Source organism: Bacillus rossius, chromosome 1 (genome assembly GCF_032445375.1).
Source record: "Bacillus rossius redtenbacheri isolate Brsri chromosome 1, Brsri_v3, whole genome shotgun sequence".
Classification (NCBI taxonomy): domain Eukaryota; kingdom Metazoa; phylum Arthropoda; class Insecta; order Phasmatodea; family Bacillidae; genus Bacillus; species Bacillus rossius.
Window position 1 is genome coordinate 266,820,446 of NC_086330.1, and position 17,372 is coordinate 266,837,817.

Genomic DNA, 17,372 nt, shown 5'->3' on the forward strand with positions numbered 1-17,372 from the left:
AGATGGCGGACCGACAATCACAATCCACACCCAGAACCCAGATCTAGTAGCCCCATTTACATACTACTTTTAATATTTTCTGCCTTTATATTTCTTCTCTTCTACACCCAGGTCATCCCAGTTTCTGACAACACCTAGTTTATATCACTTAAAATGTTTAATGCACAATTATAGAGTTCCGGTGGTTTTTATGCCTCTGAAACTAACAGTTCAAATTCTATACTCAGTGTTGCATGCCGTGTCGCTGCAACACGAGGCACGAGGCTCTGGCGGGGCTCGCGACAGTCGCTGCTACAGTTGTGTCGCCGCGTAAAGGGACGGGTTTTAACACGCGTGTCTCACTGTCCTTGTAGATCCTCAGCGACTGTGACGCGGCGACTCGTATCAGAAACGGAACTAGTTGCGTCTTTTAAGTCGCGGCGATAAAAAAAAAAGTCGCTCGTGTCACAAAGCATTGGTTTCATGAAGAGCGACTTTGAAGTCGCTGCGACAGAGCGACAAACAGTCGCCCGTGAGTCAGCGCCCTTATGTCCCAGTGGAACAGTGGAAAACGCGACACTTCTCAACTCCCTTGTCGCAGAACAGAGACGAAAAAGCGTCACACTCGCCTATTGATAATTTTGCTCTACGGAAGATCCAGTACCAATTTATTTTCTCATTAGATTGTATTTGTGTTATATATTTAGTCGTATAGTGAGAGGTGAAAGGTAGGGTTTAAAAAAAAAAAAAAAAAAAAAACTGCGCCATAAATGATTTTATTTCGTGTCGTTTTTTGATGAATATCTAACCATCGTGGAAGAAGCTTCAGTTTGATTTGAATCTGACGTGTTAGTGATAATATTTCGCCAAGACATTTATTTTGCAACTCTTTAAGATTTTGAAAGATTTTGTTATTAATTTATAGTGTTAAGCGGTTTTAGTTTTAATGAAAATGAATTTAGCATTAAAATGTGAGCGATTACACTACCTGAATTAAATAACTAAATTTAACTAGTAAACACAGTTATTATTTCTTTCATCTTATGTAATGAAATACTTATACTCTAATTTAAATAATTATAATTTTTTTTACATTTTTATTAAGAATACTAAAGGAAACACTTGAGTTTATTCTAACAAGCTATTTTCTTCATTGTATTGTTTGCGGGTTCATAATTCAAGCTCAGAATATTGTAGTAATAAGACTGTAAGCCAGAATTAGGAAAACATTATTAAAATACAAGCGACAGATAATTTTCGCGAACCTATCTGACCCCTCATTAGATTGCAAAATGGTTTGCCCTTATCAGAAGTTTTTTCCTTGAGATTGGCGGCCGTCTGGAAGAGAAGCTGTTGCCTTATTTGGCGGGGCCATTTATGACGTTTTCGCTTCAACACAAAATCGCCATGAACCGGTGGGTGTGCCCCTAAAGAAGATAAAACAATCATGAAATGCAGTCCATGTCACAGTGTTTTATTACACAGCTGGTGTCACAATATTTTCGTGAAAAAAGTGCCAGTAGCATTATATATGAGAAACATGCGTAGGAATAATATATTATTATGGGCTGGAAAAACTAGCATCTTGTTATACTCACAATTTTTTTCTAATTTTCTCTTGATATGCTTTATTTTGCTAATTTCTAACAAAAAAAATTGTTTTTAGCTTATTCTATAAATAATATTTTTTTTTCAGCTAAGTTAGTTCAAAATGTCATTCATTTTTAAAAATAACCTTTGTAAAATTCCACATTACTGCTACATATTTTTCGACCGTTTTCAAAACTTTTCTTAGAAAAAAAATCCATCTTGTAGACTTTCAGTGACCTGATTTACAGATATTAGTTGTTTTTTTTTTGCAGTTTGTCTAGGGCACATGCACACATATAATTAAATTAATATAAAATATGTCAGTCAATGAAGACTTATCAGTAGGGGCAGGCATTTTACGCGAAAGCATTTAAACGCATATTAGACTGTAACAAGGCATACCTGCATCAGCGGTTTCTTCCTTGTGATTGGCGGTCGTCTGCGAGAGAAGTCGCTTTGCTTCCACACTGAATTACTGTGAATGGAGTTCTAACAGTAGACATGTATCTGGAAGAAACTCACCCAATCTAGAAACACAGACGATGCTATAGTTTTTCAACTTTCAGCTTGTCTTGGAATCATTTTGCGAAATATGCATGCCCCTACTTATCAGCACTTCAGTTAATACAGTAACACAACACGTCTACCAGCTTTGCCGCAGATTTTCTCATCTCACAAACAAAAGGGGTATGGTTGGCTAATAAGATGACGTATGGGAACTTAATATTGGATATAACTGAAGGTAGTCCAGGCGTGCGCGCGTGTGTGTTCGCATCGTCAGCCGCCGCGCGAGGCGAGTGTTGTGCCACTCTGCAGTTGCTCTCCTTGTGGCCGGCCCCGAGTGCAGTAGTCACTGGGACTTGTGCAGAGCAGCGAGAGCTGCACAGAGACGTGTTTAAGACATACTTTATGGCAGAGTGTCAGGTATAACGAGTGCACCCGATAGTGAGGACGTGCTGCACTCGGGTCGCGCACTCTGGAGGTCTCCGGTTCGAAGCCGGACAGAGTCGAAGCATCCAGTGACCGCAGCTGTAAGTGGCAGATACGTGTCGAAGACAATAGAGTGTTTAAGGAACCGAACAGTCATGGGAGTAGTTTCTGAGTACATCTCATGACTCCCGAGACTAAGGTAATACATAACCAGTAAGTGCGAATATCCAGAGATGCAGAATCCCGCCCAAACGACCTCCCCCGAACCTAATCCCCCCTCCTTCCCCTTCCTCTTTCTTCAGAGTTTACTGTAGCGGGGCCAGAACCTCGGGCCATTGCGTGAGAGGTCAAGAATGGCATAAGAACCCCTTAGGATGAAAACAAATAGGGCTGCACTCTCTTGCAATTTGCTTTAGCGTGAGCGTGAAGTAAACCACAGCAGTGCTGCAGGTACTTGGCAGTGTCTGATCTGACCCATGGGGTGATTTCCTGGTAACTGTTCTCTACACCAGCAAGATTCATGATGTTTCCATGTTTATGTATTGCAGCCAAGTTACATGTATCCGAAATACCTACAAAATATAAGCCACAACCAATTAATATAGTTTATATGTGCATTATTCTATAAATGAAACACGCAACTGAAAGTTTAAAAAAAGCATTAATAATTTGTGGTTTTGATCTAGAAAGGCATACAATTTTTGTAGAAAAATAAAATAGAGGGTTATCAGTAGGTATTTGTGTGCACAATACTTATTTAACAAACATTTAAAAAGTAAATATTAAGCTTGAATCGCGGTAGGCAATGGGAAACCACCGCAGTTTCATCCTGCCTTGGGAAGCGTAGAAACGTCATGGCTGTTATCACCTTGGCGTTGCCTGTGCTCTCGGCAAATAGCAGTGGGTAAAAAAACTCATATTCATCACTAGGTTTTAAAGAATTAGCATTTAAAATTTTAATTTCACAAAAAATAAATAGTAAATTATGATAATAGATGCTATTTTAGAAAAAAAAACTTAGAAGTTAATTTTTTCTAGCTTTTAATTATCAATAGGGCCATAAATTTTTCACGAAAAGATTTTGAAATAACCTGGGTGCTAAACCAATATAGCATAGACTGTTTAGTGATTGGCCGAGTTTCTTTCAGGTACACGCCCACTGTCGGCCCACGATATCACGGTGATTTTATGCGGAAGCAAACGTGTCCTCAATGGCCCGGCCGAATAAAGTGACTGCTTATTCTTATTTTTTTTTTTTGCAAATTAATCTGAAATTAGATTGCAATAAGGTAAGTCCTTGCTGTGATTGGAGGCCGTGTGCAAGAGAAGTTAATGTGTGCCCTGTTTGGCCGGGCCATTCAGGACGCGATTGCGACCGCACTGGATGGCTGTGATTGGTGTGCTTACAGTAGACACACGTACCTTAAGTAAACCCATTCAACCAGCAAACACAGACATTGCTACAGAGATTTAACACACAGATGGCGTGAGACTCTTTTAGTGACAAGTGCATGACTAGTGACCGGAACAATACGAGGATTCATTTTCTAATAGGTTATAATATACACGTTTACCTTTTGCTGTTTCTGTGATTGGACCACAGTTAACATGAAAGACCCTGAGCCAAAAAATAACCGTCAACAAAATAAGTATCGAAACGCGAGAATCCCAGTTAAAATTTCTCACGAGTCAGTAGCCAATGAGCAGGTGTAATTTGTCCGAATACATAGAGGATCGTGGAATATATCCCAGAGGTCACTGAAACCGCGAATTTTCCCAGTCCCTATGCATGGGTCTACTTATCTTGTATGCGACCGCCAATTGCAAGAGAGAAACTACTGGCGCATGCATATCATATTGTAGTCTAATAGATGTTCAGACATTTTTTCGCCATCAAAAATGTTTTTAACATCATATAAAGTTTCAAATTAATTTGTGGTCATGAAAGTGGCTACTTAAGTATGCTTGCTTGCCGTGCCTTGTATTGTAAGAGGGTTCATGGTGGTTGAGTAGTGATACGTGGTGCGATCAAAAAATTCAGTGAATGATGTTATCACGAACAAAGTAATAAATTTACATCAAATTTAAACTAATCTACTTCAAAATACTCTTCTTCGCCAGCGGTGCTCACTTATCCCAGTGTTGATTCCACGATTGTAAGCATTTCTGGATGTGGACAGACAGGAGCTTCTTGTTCGGTCAAACACACGTGGATCAGTACCGCTGACGCGATGAACGAGTAGAGGCAGTGCGTTTTCGCTAAGCAATCCGTTCACTTACTAGACTGCAATACGGCATTTCTGCGTCAGTAAATTTATGCTTTCTGATTGGCGGTCGTTTGCAAGAAAAGCGATTGCCTTATTTGTCCGGGCCATTCAGAAATCGTTTGTTTCCGCACAGAATTGTTGTCATTCGTGTTGCCGACAGCGGGCATGCGTCTGGAATAATCTCAAATAATCACGCAACACAAGCGATGCTGCAGTGTTTTAACACACTGCTTGTATCGAAATATTTTCGCGAAAAATCACTTGCTCTATGAAGAACAAATCGACCCATATTTTTGGTCTGCGTTTCGTAAAAAAAAAAAAAAACCTAAAAGTTATAGCGTTGTTCGAAATCAATGATAAGAACTACATAAATTTTGCACTCTCATTAAGTTGCAAGTCATAATGCAAACCTTCACATCTTGCACTGTGTTCATGATTGGACCGCAGTTAGGCCTATTTGGACACGCCCCTCTGCGACCGTGAGCCAACGATGCCCAGCTAGGAGAGAAGTAAATGAATCAGGTAGTGCTAATTAACAGAGACTGGAAAAATTCGCGGATTCAGTGACCTCTAGTATAGACTCCGCAGTTCTCAGTACACTCAGACAAATTTCACATTACTGATTGGCTGCTGAATGGTCAGGCGTTCTAACGTAGTAACCTGTGATTTGATATTTATTCTGTTTAAAGGATTCATATTGGCCGAAAGTGTTTCTGGTAAATTTTTAACCAGTAGCAAATGCAGTTCAAATGTAGAAATATTTGCTTTTTAGCCTAGCAAGAAAAGAATCCACTTATTTTTCTGGTCTGATGCCAATTAAAAAGTATAAAAATTTTCTCGGTATGTAATCATTCAATGGCAAAGCAAACATGGGTTGAGAAAACGTATGACTTTGAATTCTACTCTGAGGCCAGACGAATTCGTGAAATTTCCGGTTCTCTTCCTAGCCAAGATACGCGACAGACACGGTAAACACGACCTCATTCTTCCGGCTCTGGATGCCTACTGACAAGTCACAACTTGTTTAAACTTGACACTGACTATCTTAATGGATTAGGCGATCGGACTTATTACTTCAAATAAATAAAGTGTCGGCAGTTGCTGCTATAAAATTTCATTCACCGCATTTTTTTGACACGCCTGGTATTAGTCGCCTCCCTCCAAGTTGATCCTGGTTCCATTCCTGGAGGACTTAAAGTGGAGAGATAGAAAATTATATTGGTTTCAACAGCTTTTTTTTTTAAATTTGTAAAGTTTAATATTCAATATTTGTCTTCGTTAAAGCAGATATCAAACACCAAAAGTTTTACAAAGATAATACCATAATATCTATTAATAGGAACTTAAAATTGTAGTTATTCCAAATAATGATTCCAATTCTAAACGCCGCCGTTGTCTTCACAGAGAAATATGTTTGTAGCAGCTTTAGGCCCACAATCTTATCAATTCTTATTAGTAGAGGTTAGAAATTTCACGTTTCAATTCAGGCTCAAAATTCACACTCTATACACACATAATCTTTCCAATTGGCTTATGGCTTACTGTAGAACCTCCCCTTCTTCTAAGTGGGTCGATGTGATTCGGCCACTCTACTACAAGTCGTAGAGGTGAGTGGCGAGACGATTCTAAACATATCCTCAAAACAATGTTGATGTATAGATGTTTACCGTATAACTAGTGACCAAACGAATCCGTGGAGTTTCCGGATCTCTAATTATATGCTATACGTTGACTAAGGAAAATTTTGAATATCAGACGATACGAAATTGTTATAGTCTAAGAACTGTTGAACCAAAATGGGAGCCTTCGGTTCCTACATCGCTCACCTTTAAATAAACCCATGTGCAGGGGTAGTTGTGTGTCTCGGAATACTCCTTACTTCCATCCAGCTCATTCATTCCGGCTGAGATCCAACTCTCAGTTTTTCTCTTCTTATGTCTGTAATGACTAGGAACTGGAAAAATTCGCGGTTTAAATGACCTTCAGGATAGACTACACAGTCCTCTGTATACTCGTGCATATAAAAACAATTCATTGGCCGCTGACTTGTGAGTCGTCTCAACTGGTTTGCCTGTGATTCGTCACTTCTTTGGTTGATGTTTTCTCATTGGCCCAGAGTCGTCCAGATGAACAGTGAGCCAATGGAAAAAGCAGCTTAAATGTATACCTATGTATTTGAATTTTAGCCTATCGCGAAGTGAATCCGCGAATTTTTCCCGTCTCTTTCATAATGACCCACGGGTCGCCGAGTAAATTAATCCACTGTATTGGAGGGATTTGTCAGATCTCCAAGGTGGAATCCCAGCGAGACAACTGCTCGTGAACTACCGCTGACGACACTAGACGAAGATGTTGGCGCAGAAAGACAACAACTTGCCGGTCCTATCTTATCAGATTATTTATAATTACAGGTGCTATCTCACACGTCATTCACTGCACCATCCGTCGCTTACACCCATTCATGTTCGAGCCCGCATCACTACAGTAGCGCACTCTCAGGGGAGCGCGCGACTCAACTGACTCACTCACAGAGACATCAACATTAGCTTTATTTTTTTTGTACCAGCATGGACTGCACACACTTGTGCTTGTGGGTGTGTAATGTCCATCATATCTAGAGACCAGAAAAATTCGCGGATTCTTTTCGTAATATGCTGAAATTAAAATAATTACTAGAGACCTGAAAAATTCGCGGATTCATTTCTAGATATGATAGAATCCAAATAAGTTGGCCTTTCTGCTGCTTCAGTGATTGGGCAACAGTTCACCTGAAGTACTCTGGACCAATGAAAAATCTTTAACAAAAGAAGTAGCGAATCACGAGCCTTCTCAGTTAACAGATAATACGGGTCAATGACCAATGAGCAGATGTAATTTGTACGAGTGCATAGAGGATCTTAGAGTCTATCCTATAGGTATATGAAATCGCGAATTTTTCCGGTCTCTAATAATTACACATTTTGATTATTCTGCTATTGGTTTACTGTTAATCAGTTAGAAAACGTGAATCAAAGAAGTGTGGACTCACGTCACCCAGTTGAGAAGCCCACAAGTCAGCAGCCAATGAACAGGCGACGTTCCCCGAGTGTGCAGAGGATCTTGGAGTCTACCGTGAAGGTCATTGAACCCGCGAATTTTTCTAAACTTTAATCATAATATTAGTAGGGACTGGGAAAATTTTCGTTTTTTCAGTGACCTCCATGATAGACTTCACGATTCTCTGCATACCCGGGCAAGCGTCTCCTTTTCATTGGCCGCTGGCTTGTGAGTCCTCTTAACTGGGTAACTTGTTATTCGACACTTGTTTGATTCAAAGTTTCTATTTGGTCAAGATTCCTCCAGATTAACAGTGAACCAATAGCAGACGAAGCACAAAGGTATAATTATTTAAATTTTAGCATACCACGAAATGAATCCGCGAATTTTTCCGGTCTTTAATTATTAGTGTTAACTTGCAAAAATAGAGTTTTTTTATAGTGCCAGTCTGGAATCCACAAATGTGTGCGTGAACAATTCAACGCCACGCGATGATTGGCTGCTGAATCACACACCTTCTCTTCGGGTCGATCATGATTCGTCAGTATGATTTTTTTAGGCGTTTGTCATTGTTTTTTAGGCCGGGTTTATAAACTACTCAAGAAACGCCAGAACGTAAGAAACGCAAGATGCAAAAAGTTCAACAACGACTGTTTTAAATGCTTGTTTATAAAATACGCAAGAATCAATATCGCAACGTAAGCATCGGCAGCATTCAACTGCTTGCTTTTCAGTTTGCGTTTTAACCTTTCATATTTAAAATAAAGTGTTGCGACATTTATTTAAAGGCGCGGAAATTGTGAACATTAAAGGTCACGATGTTGATTTTTATATATACATCGCGTCTTCACTTTTTAAAATTTCACACTGTTAAAAAACCACTTAGTAATCAAATTATTAATAATGAACGAATTAAACAAAGACTGGGGAAGAAATCAGTTATCTGTTTCACAATTTCCAGTTGTAGGGTTGTTGACATCTTTCTACTCTCGTGCTTCATGAACGACAGTCTTTTTGCAACGTTGCGTCTTTTGTGTAGTTTCTAAACACGGTCATAGTCCTCCAGGTCGTGTCAAATAACCCGAGCTCCAACGAGGAGGGACAGTCAACTGCACAGACGTCTGTAATGTGGATGATATGCGTGAATTTTGCAGGTCACTAATCGTTAGTCTTTGAGCGCCCAGGACGCTGCGGGCCGTGGAGGGGCGGCGGGAGAGGAGAAGGGGAGGGGCGCCTAGTTTCGGGCGCGGCCGCCAGAGCGCAGCGCCGCGCGCGGAGACGCCGCCAATCGACCCGAGGCGGCAGTGCGCCGAGCGACGCCCGTGCGCGCGGGGGGTGTTTGAGGAGAGGCGTCCGTCGCTTGGGCGTCGTGTGTTTTTTTTTGCCCGCGCGCGTACCGCGTCGAGTTTGGCGAGTGGACCGCCGGGAAGAGCGGGGGGCGGAGGGACGATGCGCCCGTGAAGGATTAGCGCTTCTCGCCGCCTGCAAGGGGGGAGGGGAGACATGCGGAGCTGCGGAGGTCATGGATTATGGACGCCACGAGGATAGGCCTCTTCATGGGACTGCCGCAAGGTGAGAGAGAGCGTAGACCAGCCTTCTCTCTCTCTGGAGAGGGCTTATCTCCGCCGGTCGCCAAGGCCGCGCAGTTTGTCGCACGCCAATCGCTTAGCTCAGACCCCACACGCCATGTTGGCTGGTCGCTGTCTTCTCTTTCGCTCTTTCACGCTAAGAAAATCCCTGTAGCTCATCAAGATACTGACTAGACTTTAAAATGTCCTGCGAGTGATCATTATTAAGGACTGGAAAAACGCTCGGCTCCAATGACCAATTTTTGTCAAATTTTGTTTTATAATTTCGTACATAGATATGTACTTATGATAAATAATTTTCATTTGCACAATATTAAAAGGAATTTAATTTTTAATTAGTATTTCATGTTTATTAAATTAAAGTATTTAGGCTATTATAGTCATCTTTTTCAACGGGAACATTAGGCACCATACAACTAACTAGTTATAATTTACTAGCTAAAGTAACTAACTAGTTAACATATACTAGCTAAAGTACCCGGGGATGTCTTGTTTTACGTATCTAGAAGAGACTAATTTTACTATTAAATATTAGTTTATTCTGTGTCGCATATTTCATTTATCATAATATTATAATTTATAATCCGAATGTGAATGTGAATAAAGCATAAACAGTACAATTGCAATTGTCAACAATGCAATAGCGAAAGTTAATAAAAAAGAACACAAATTATGTTAAAGGGGGTGGTTGTGGTTTTTCGGAATCTCATACAGAAAGTAACCTTTCTCTTGTTTGGAAGGCTAAGTGTGCAAAATGTCATCAAAATTGGACTAAAAATGTAGATTTGTAAGTATAAAAAAATCAAACGGAAACTCATATATGCATACTGATTCTGAATTCACCGAAAAACATCGGTTACAGGTTCATCATGACAAACTAAGTTCAAAACATCTATACGTCTTGTGGTCTAAAGAGCTTCCCCAGTCTGGTGTACGTCTTTGAAGTTGGGGCTGAGCCACATTTTTGTTGTAAATAATAGAGAAAGCATTTAAGATAGACCACTGAACGTCTGTATTATTTTTAATTGAACGAAGTTCTACAACCACTGCGAATTTGGTTCCCTTAGCAAAATTATTTAATTTAAATAATTGTAAGGTACTAACAAGCCACAAAAATGTGAGGATAATAAAGGTGTTACACCCAATTATTTCAATGAAGTTATTTTGCTACAGCATCAAAGTTCGCATTGGTTGTAGAACTTAATTCAATTAAACACAATACAGACTCTCAATGTTCCATATTAAATACATTCTCCATCTTTTACAATAAAATCGTTATTCAGTCTCAACTTCAAAGAAGTATATCGGCCTTGGGAAACTCTTTAGACCACAAGACGTATTGATGTTTTCAACTTATTTTGTCGTGAGGGACCTGTAGCAGAAGATTTTCGGTTGAATTCAGACTCAACTTGTTTATGCATATATACATAATAGATAATGGTTAGAGACAGGAAAAATTCATGGATTCATTTTGTGACAAGCTAAAATAAACCTTTGGGCCGCATACTGGCTAACAATTTATCAGGAGTACTTTCGGCCAATGAGAAACCCTCAATAGAAGAAATATTAAATCACAGACTAGTACATTAGAACTACTAACAAGTCAGCAGCCGATCAGTAATGGAAATTTGTCCAAGTGTACCGAAAAACTGTGGAGTCTATCTTAGAGATTATAGAATACACGAATTTTTCCAATCTCTAACCATGGTCAATTTCACCAGCAATGAAATAACTAACATCGCGTGTAAGCTTGAACCTTAAGAGAGGCAGGGAAACATTTAATTTTGTAGTTTCTCGCGGTTATGTTTCATGACAGGATGAAATTCAAACACCTGTGCATGTGATTCACATCACTGCGTATTCGATTGACCACAAAGCCCGTACGCAAGATTCTCTGTGCCAAAGAAAATAAAACCCTGCCAGCCAGCGAACGCACTGCGCCAGCCCGAGTGCACAGAGGACTGTGGAGTCTATCCTGTAGGTCAGCGAACGTGCGATGTTTTCTGTTCTGCAGCGCATCCCGCCAGATTCGAACGTCCGCCGGAAACCGCAACGCGAAACAAAACACACGAACACGTCCTGACGCGACATCGCTTTGATAATTTTTCCTGTGGGCCCTGATTTTTAATCGAACATAATATTTGCTCACTAAATATAATTCACATGTTTAAATTAGTGGAGCAATACTAACAATATTTACGGTGAAAACAACAAGCCCTGACGTACAAACCCGTGTTCTTCACCAAGAAATACGCGATTTCAGATTCGGCTTTCACCCGTAACGTTATATTTTCAGTTTTTTTATTTTACCAACTTCAGATAATGACGAAGAAATATTTCGAAAATGGACCCCGTGGGCAAATCTATGAGTATAGACCGGAACATTTCGCGGATGAATTTCGCATTTAGCTAAATTTCAAATAGCTGTTATTAGTGCAGCTTCTGATACTGATATAGACTCACAAAACACCTGGAAGACTCTTGGCCAATGAGGAACCCTAAACCAAAGCTGTATCGAACCAGAGGCTGCTACGTTGGAACGTTTAACAAGACAGTGTTATACCGGCGGGTGACATTTTCCTGAGTATACAAGAACTGTGGAGTCTATCCTCAAGATCTTTGACCCCGTGAATTTTTAAATTCCTTATTTTTAGGCGTTTCCTAGATGTGAAAACTCTGGAAATTATCTTCTATTGGATGCTACGACCCATTAAGTCAGGTAACCATATCACCGATGCAATTCCAAAATCTTAATATATATTTCACATAATTTCATATAAATATATATTTAAATAATTGAACATGTAAGTTGATATCAAGTAACATGTTACGTTTAGGGAGCTGACAGATCTTCGATAAAAAGGCTCCACAGGGCTCTAACCAATCAGACGGGAAAAAATCCCCTTCCCCAAATCCCAGCAGAACGCGACCTAATAAGTTTCCAAGGAACATGTAACATACTATTTGAAAAAAAAATTAATGATAACTGTCTATCGGACAATGGAAATATGTACGATGATAAAAAAAAATACATTGTACGTGCACGACAAAAATATGGTACGCACACAATAATTCATAAAAGATGCACCAAGATTGTCGCACGCATTCAATGATTTTTAAACACGGCAACATAATTATGGTATACTTGTACTAAGCCTTGGGCTTACGGGAGTATGAAATATGTAGGTTTTCCCTATACCGGGCAAAATTGGGGGCTTTGACGCCTTGCCTCTCAACCCCTTGGTGGTGTGATTTGAGGGGGGGGGGAGGGGGACGTTTCCCTACGTCAACAACATAACTCTTGGGTAACGTTATCTCCTCCTTCAAGAGGAAAGTGATTATGTGAAAATAAAAGGAGGCGTAGGAGAGGGGAGAAATCGGTAGATATGTTGAAAGCTTGGCTGTTACTATTGGTCCAGCCATTGTGTTTTCGTAGCCCCTGATAGGTTTTCTTTGTATGTCGAAAACTTACGTTCTTGAATAATGAATAAATAGCACGAACGAACAAGTTTTCTTCGCAAAATTAAGGTTAAAATTTTTAACAGTGTACAAGCTAACGAGCTACAATCAAGCTAGGATAAGTTTGTAGCAAGCTGGACTTAGGCTTAAATCAAGCATATAAAAGCTTGGCTGGGCCCTATTTAGGCTTTTTGCAAACTTTCGGATTCAAGTCTATGCCGTAAGTATCGAGTTAAGCTTGAAACTAGCTTAAATCAAGCTTGATATAGCAAGTTTGCACATCAAGTCTTATTTGAAACAGTTTAAAATTTAAAAATCACTAAAAGGATTATTGCACAATTTAGTACCTGTCTACATAGAAACAAAGTCGTTAGCTCCGATAGTTTATTACACGTTGAATACTATCTAGCGCAATTACGATATTTTCACGTCCTTTTCCAACGTAAACCACAACGTGCATTGCATAAAAAAGAACATTATTTTAGAATAAGCAGAAATAAGTTATTGTAGAGATAAAATTATGAGTGTTCTTATAGTGTTAAAAAATTGAAAACAAAAAATTACAAACCTACCATTACTTTTAAAATACTTTTGGTTTTAAAGCAATTCTCTTTTCTTTGTAATGCATATTATGAGTTTTGTTTGAAAATTATATCGTAAAAGTGCTTAAATAGCACCAAACAGTATTTAAAATTTAACTCCCCATCTAGAATCACGCCTAAGTGTTAAGGTAAGTAGGGCCGTTAAAGGGGTAATTTTCTTAATTATATTGCATCTGTAATTTTATATTTTTACCATTATTTTAATTGAATTCATAATATAACTATGGACGAATGATCCTAAATGGTCTTCATGTCTATAAGTGTTATTAATTGATGTTTGAAACTTTAAGCGTCAAATTGTTTTTCGATCCTAGTACGAACTGACAGCATGTTATCTAGGTGTCCACAGTTTCAAATCAACCATTCGTACAAAACCATTGCCACAATGCCACGAAGAAAGCTATTCAAAACTTAAAATTCTTGTAACTAAAAAAATTCCAGAGTTTATATTTTAGTGGTCAGTATAAATGAATCACAATTTTTAATGACCAAATAGTCTATTCAACGACCACATTTACATTTCACTAGGCGTTTGTCTCCTGCAAGTGTGGCGCCGCGCCTGCGGGACTTCAGCATACCACCCGCACAGCATACCTCACATCACCAGACCGTACACTAGCGGCCCGGCCTTCAGACTGCTGCGAGGTGATAGGTTCTTTGACATCCGGCGTCGTCGAGGGTTAGGCCGGGTTCATAAAAAAACGAAATAAATACAAAAACTAAAGAAACACAAAACGCAAAATGTTCAGCAACATCATTTTAGAGTACGGGTTTATAAACTACGCAAAGGCCCAATAACGCAACAAAAGCATTCTTCAACTTCCAAATTTCTTGCGTTTTGGCCTCAGCTTCCGACGGCCATATTGACCGTGAAGTGTTCCGAAAACTTTTAAAGACGCAGAGGTTATGTGCATAGAAGACCACGACTTTTTTTATAATTTTTGACATGCGTTTTCACTTGTAACATTTCCCAAAGTAAAAGAAAAGAACGCTTGAAAAAATATTATTGAAAATTTCACATGGTTCCTTTAAAAAAAAACATGAATGAACGAAAGAAGCTCGGGGAAGACATTAGTTTCCAACTGTTTTACAGTTTCAAGTTGTCGGGTTTGGTGCGTCTTGCGACTTGCGTACGTATAAATTACCATGATTTTCTTGATTGACTGCGTATTACGCTATTGCGTCATTGAATTCCTTCCGTGGTTTGCAATTCCGGCTTTATCGTCCGTGCCACATCACTCACATCACAGTGTTTGTAAACAACTTCATGTCGTAAACAAACAACATGTGATGCTTTGCAAGAGACAGATGGGAAATGGGTACTCACTGGTACTACGATTGAGAACTTTCGAATTCGAGACGAGTGTACATGACATAGACTCAAGCAACGCGGGTAGCTTAAACAGCAACAAAAAAAATTTATACTTTTACAAAAGATTCATTTGGAAGCCAGTTGCCAAGATATAGTTTGTAATACCACTTTGTACAACACATGGTTATGTTTATTTTTGCATATATGAAAAAGTTTTTCGAGATAATACTGAGTATTTCTTACAAAAATTGGCGCATAATTTTATATTTTGATTAATGTTTTATTGAAAGATAATCGAATGTTTAATAATTTCACTTTAATTTGTAGTATCATGCTTATTATCTATGTGCGGCGTTAATAATGGAAAGCTATTCAGTGAACGGTTTAAAAATAACTCTTAACTATTAGAGGTACTGGGAAAACACAAAGAATAAATTTCCGGGTAAGAATACGAACCCAACATTACTGTGAAAATTGTTCTATACTGATACTGTTTTTTTAATGTTAACGTAAAATTTACAAATATCTGTAATTTTACATGAATATTGTTGTTCCATTTACAAACATAATTACAGTGTAGCGTTGTGGAATTGGCTACGCGACCGTTATGGGTGTCATCGCGATTGCCATGTCCGGGCTTATCTACAGATTAACTCTGAACTTACAGATCACACTCAGACTGCACCGTGTTAACATTCGGAGTACACTGAGCAACATCTTTAGGCCTGAAATCTTTATACATGTGTGTCTTTATGATAGTTACCGCCGATTTATGTCTTACGGAGCGATATGCAATGACTTCGTAAGGTTAAGTTAAGAATGTGTAACTTCACAATTGCAAAAATTAAAACGTTAAATTTAAATAAATTTATCAGGTTACCGAGAACCAATTGGAGCAGATTTGTTTATGCGGCGTTGGGTTGGCGACTTTATGTGTCTTTAATTTGAAGTAGTTGGATCTTGAAATACATCAGATATTTTTGGTCAGGACGCAATAATCACACTATACGCATACGCATTAAGACAATTGTAAAGTCACGCTATTTAAGTCTTCGATTTTTCCAATGACTTTATTCGCCAATCGGACTCTAAAAAAAATGTTTAAACGTGAAATACCGTTTGCATGTCGTCGATAAATTAAGTTTTTTTTGCTTTATTTTGTATTTAATAGTTGCAATGCAGTAATATGTTATATTTCCTTGCTAATACATTTTTATATGTGATTTAGTCAAATTACTTCTGCTCGTTTTATATTTATAATACAATATTAGTAGAGACCGAAAACATTCGCGTATCCATGAAGTGATAATTTGAAATAATTATAACTTTGTGCTTCTTCCGCTATTGGCTAGCTGATAATCTAGAGGAATCTGGGCAAAATAGAGACCCTCAGTCAAACAAGTACCGAACCACAAGCTACAGTTGAGACGCCTCACAAATCAGCAGCTAATGAGCAGGTGACGTTTGCCCGAGCATGCAGAGGGTCATGTGTACATCCTGGAGGTCATTGTACCTACGCGCGAATATTCCCAGTTCCTAAATATTAGAGTAACTTAAAAACAAACGCACGCGGCAATTTTCCCAGCAGTTGAACGAGGCAGGTCTGACTGAGGACCGTAAGCCAATGATGGCCTCAAACGCTGAGGAAAAGGATCGTTCTAAATAATTTCTATAGTCTATGGGCTTTTCCCTGAGTGGGCGAGATTATTGGTGGAGCGCGGGCTACAGTTGCGAGCAGAAAAAAAGAAATGGCAATTGTATGATGCAGTTGCTGATTTAATTAATAGTAATGTAGATAAATGTTTACAAGAAACACAGTTCTTTGATACATGTTATTGCAGTAATGTTTACTTGAGCATATAGTAAGGATTATTGATCGTTTACAGCGAGAAAAATTAGCGGAGGAAGAAAAACAACTTAAGTCTGTAACAGGTTTACAAAGGAGCAATTACCACACTTCACTAAAGGAAATAGGATAATCCAATTAAAAAGCATTCTAATTCATTATTTATCTATAACAACTCAGTGAGTTCTAGTATCAGTCGTATTGTAACAACAAACCATGCGATGACTATTTCCGTATGTAGAGACATCCTCAGTGATGATAGGCATTTGTATTTTGTAAGAAAATTAAATCTTTAAGCTACAATTAGACAAGGAGATTTATATTTATCCATCTAATTAAATAATTAAATAAAATTGTTTTTGATACGTTGCGTCGAAGTTAAAAAACTTTAAATTATATTAAATATATATAGATATAAGTATATATAATGCGGTTGGAGAGCCACACTTAACTTGAATATGCCAACGGGAAAGAGATAACTTAGATACCATTACTCCTCCATGAATCGTCTGATAATATTTGCTCCACATTAACAATAATTCCAACAAACAGAATAGTGAAATAAATGCTGAAGTCTATCGCATGCAAATCGTTTCAAATGTGACAGATTAGGAAAACAGTATAGTGTAACTAATTTTCGAACTGTCAATTGCAAAACAACATTTGATGTTTGTTTACGAACACTGACAATCGCATGAAGTTGTTTGAAAACAATAATGTTAGAAAAAGGATACAAAATATATTTGAATTTCTTTAGAGAAG

The 17,372-nt window shown here is 38.6% G+C and overlaps 1 protein-coding gene across 2 annotated transcripts in view; it reads left to right on the forward strand.

The window, feature by feature from the left end:
- The first annotated feature begins 9,119 nt into the window (after positions 1-9,119).
- Positions 9,120-17,372, forward strand: part of LOC134527576 (regulator of G-protein signaling 20) — a 418,792-nt gene continuing 410,539 nt past the window's right edge. For both annotated transcript variants that reach the window (XM_063360377.1, XM_063360378.1), the window contains exon 1: positions 9,120-9,374. In XM_063360377.1, the coding sequence (XP_063216447.1) occupies positions 9,332-9,374 (43 nt within the window). In that variant the 5' untranslated portion in view covers positions 9,120-9,331. The remainder of the gene's footprint in view (positions 9,375-17,372) is intronic.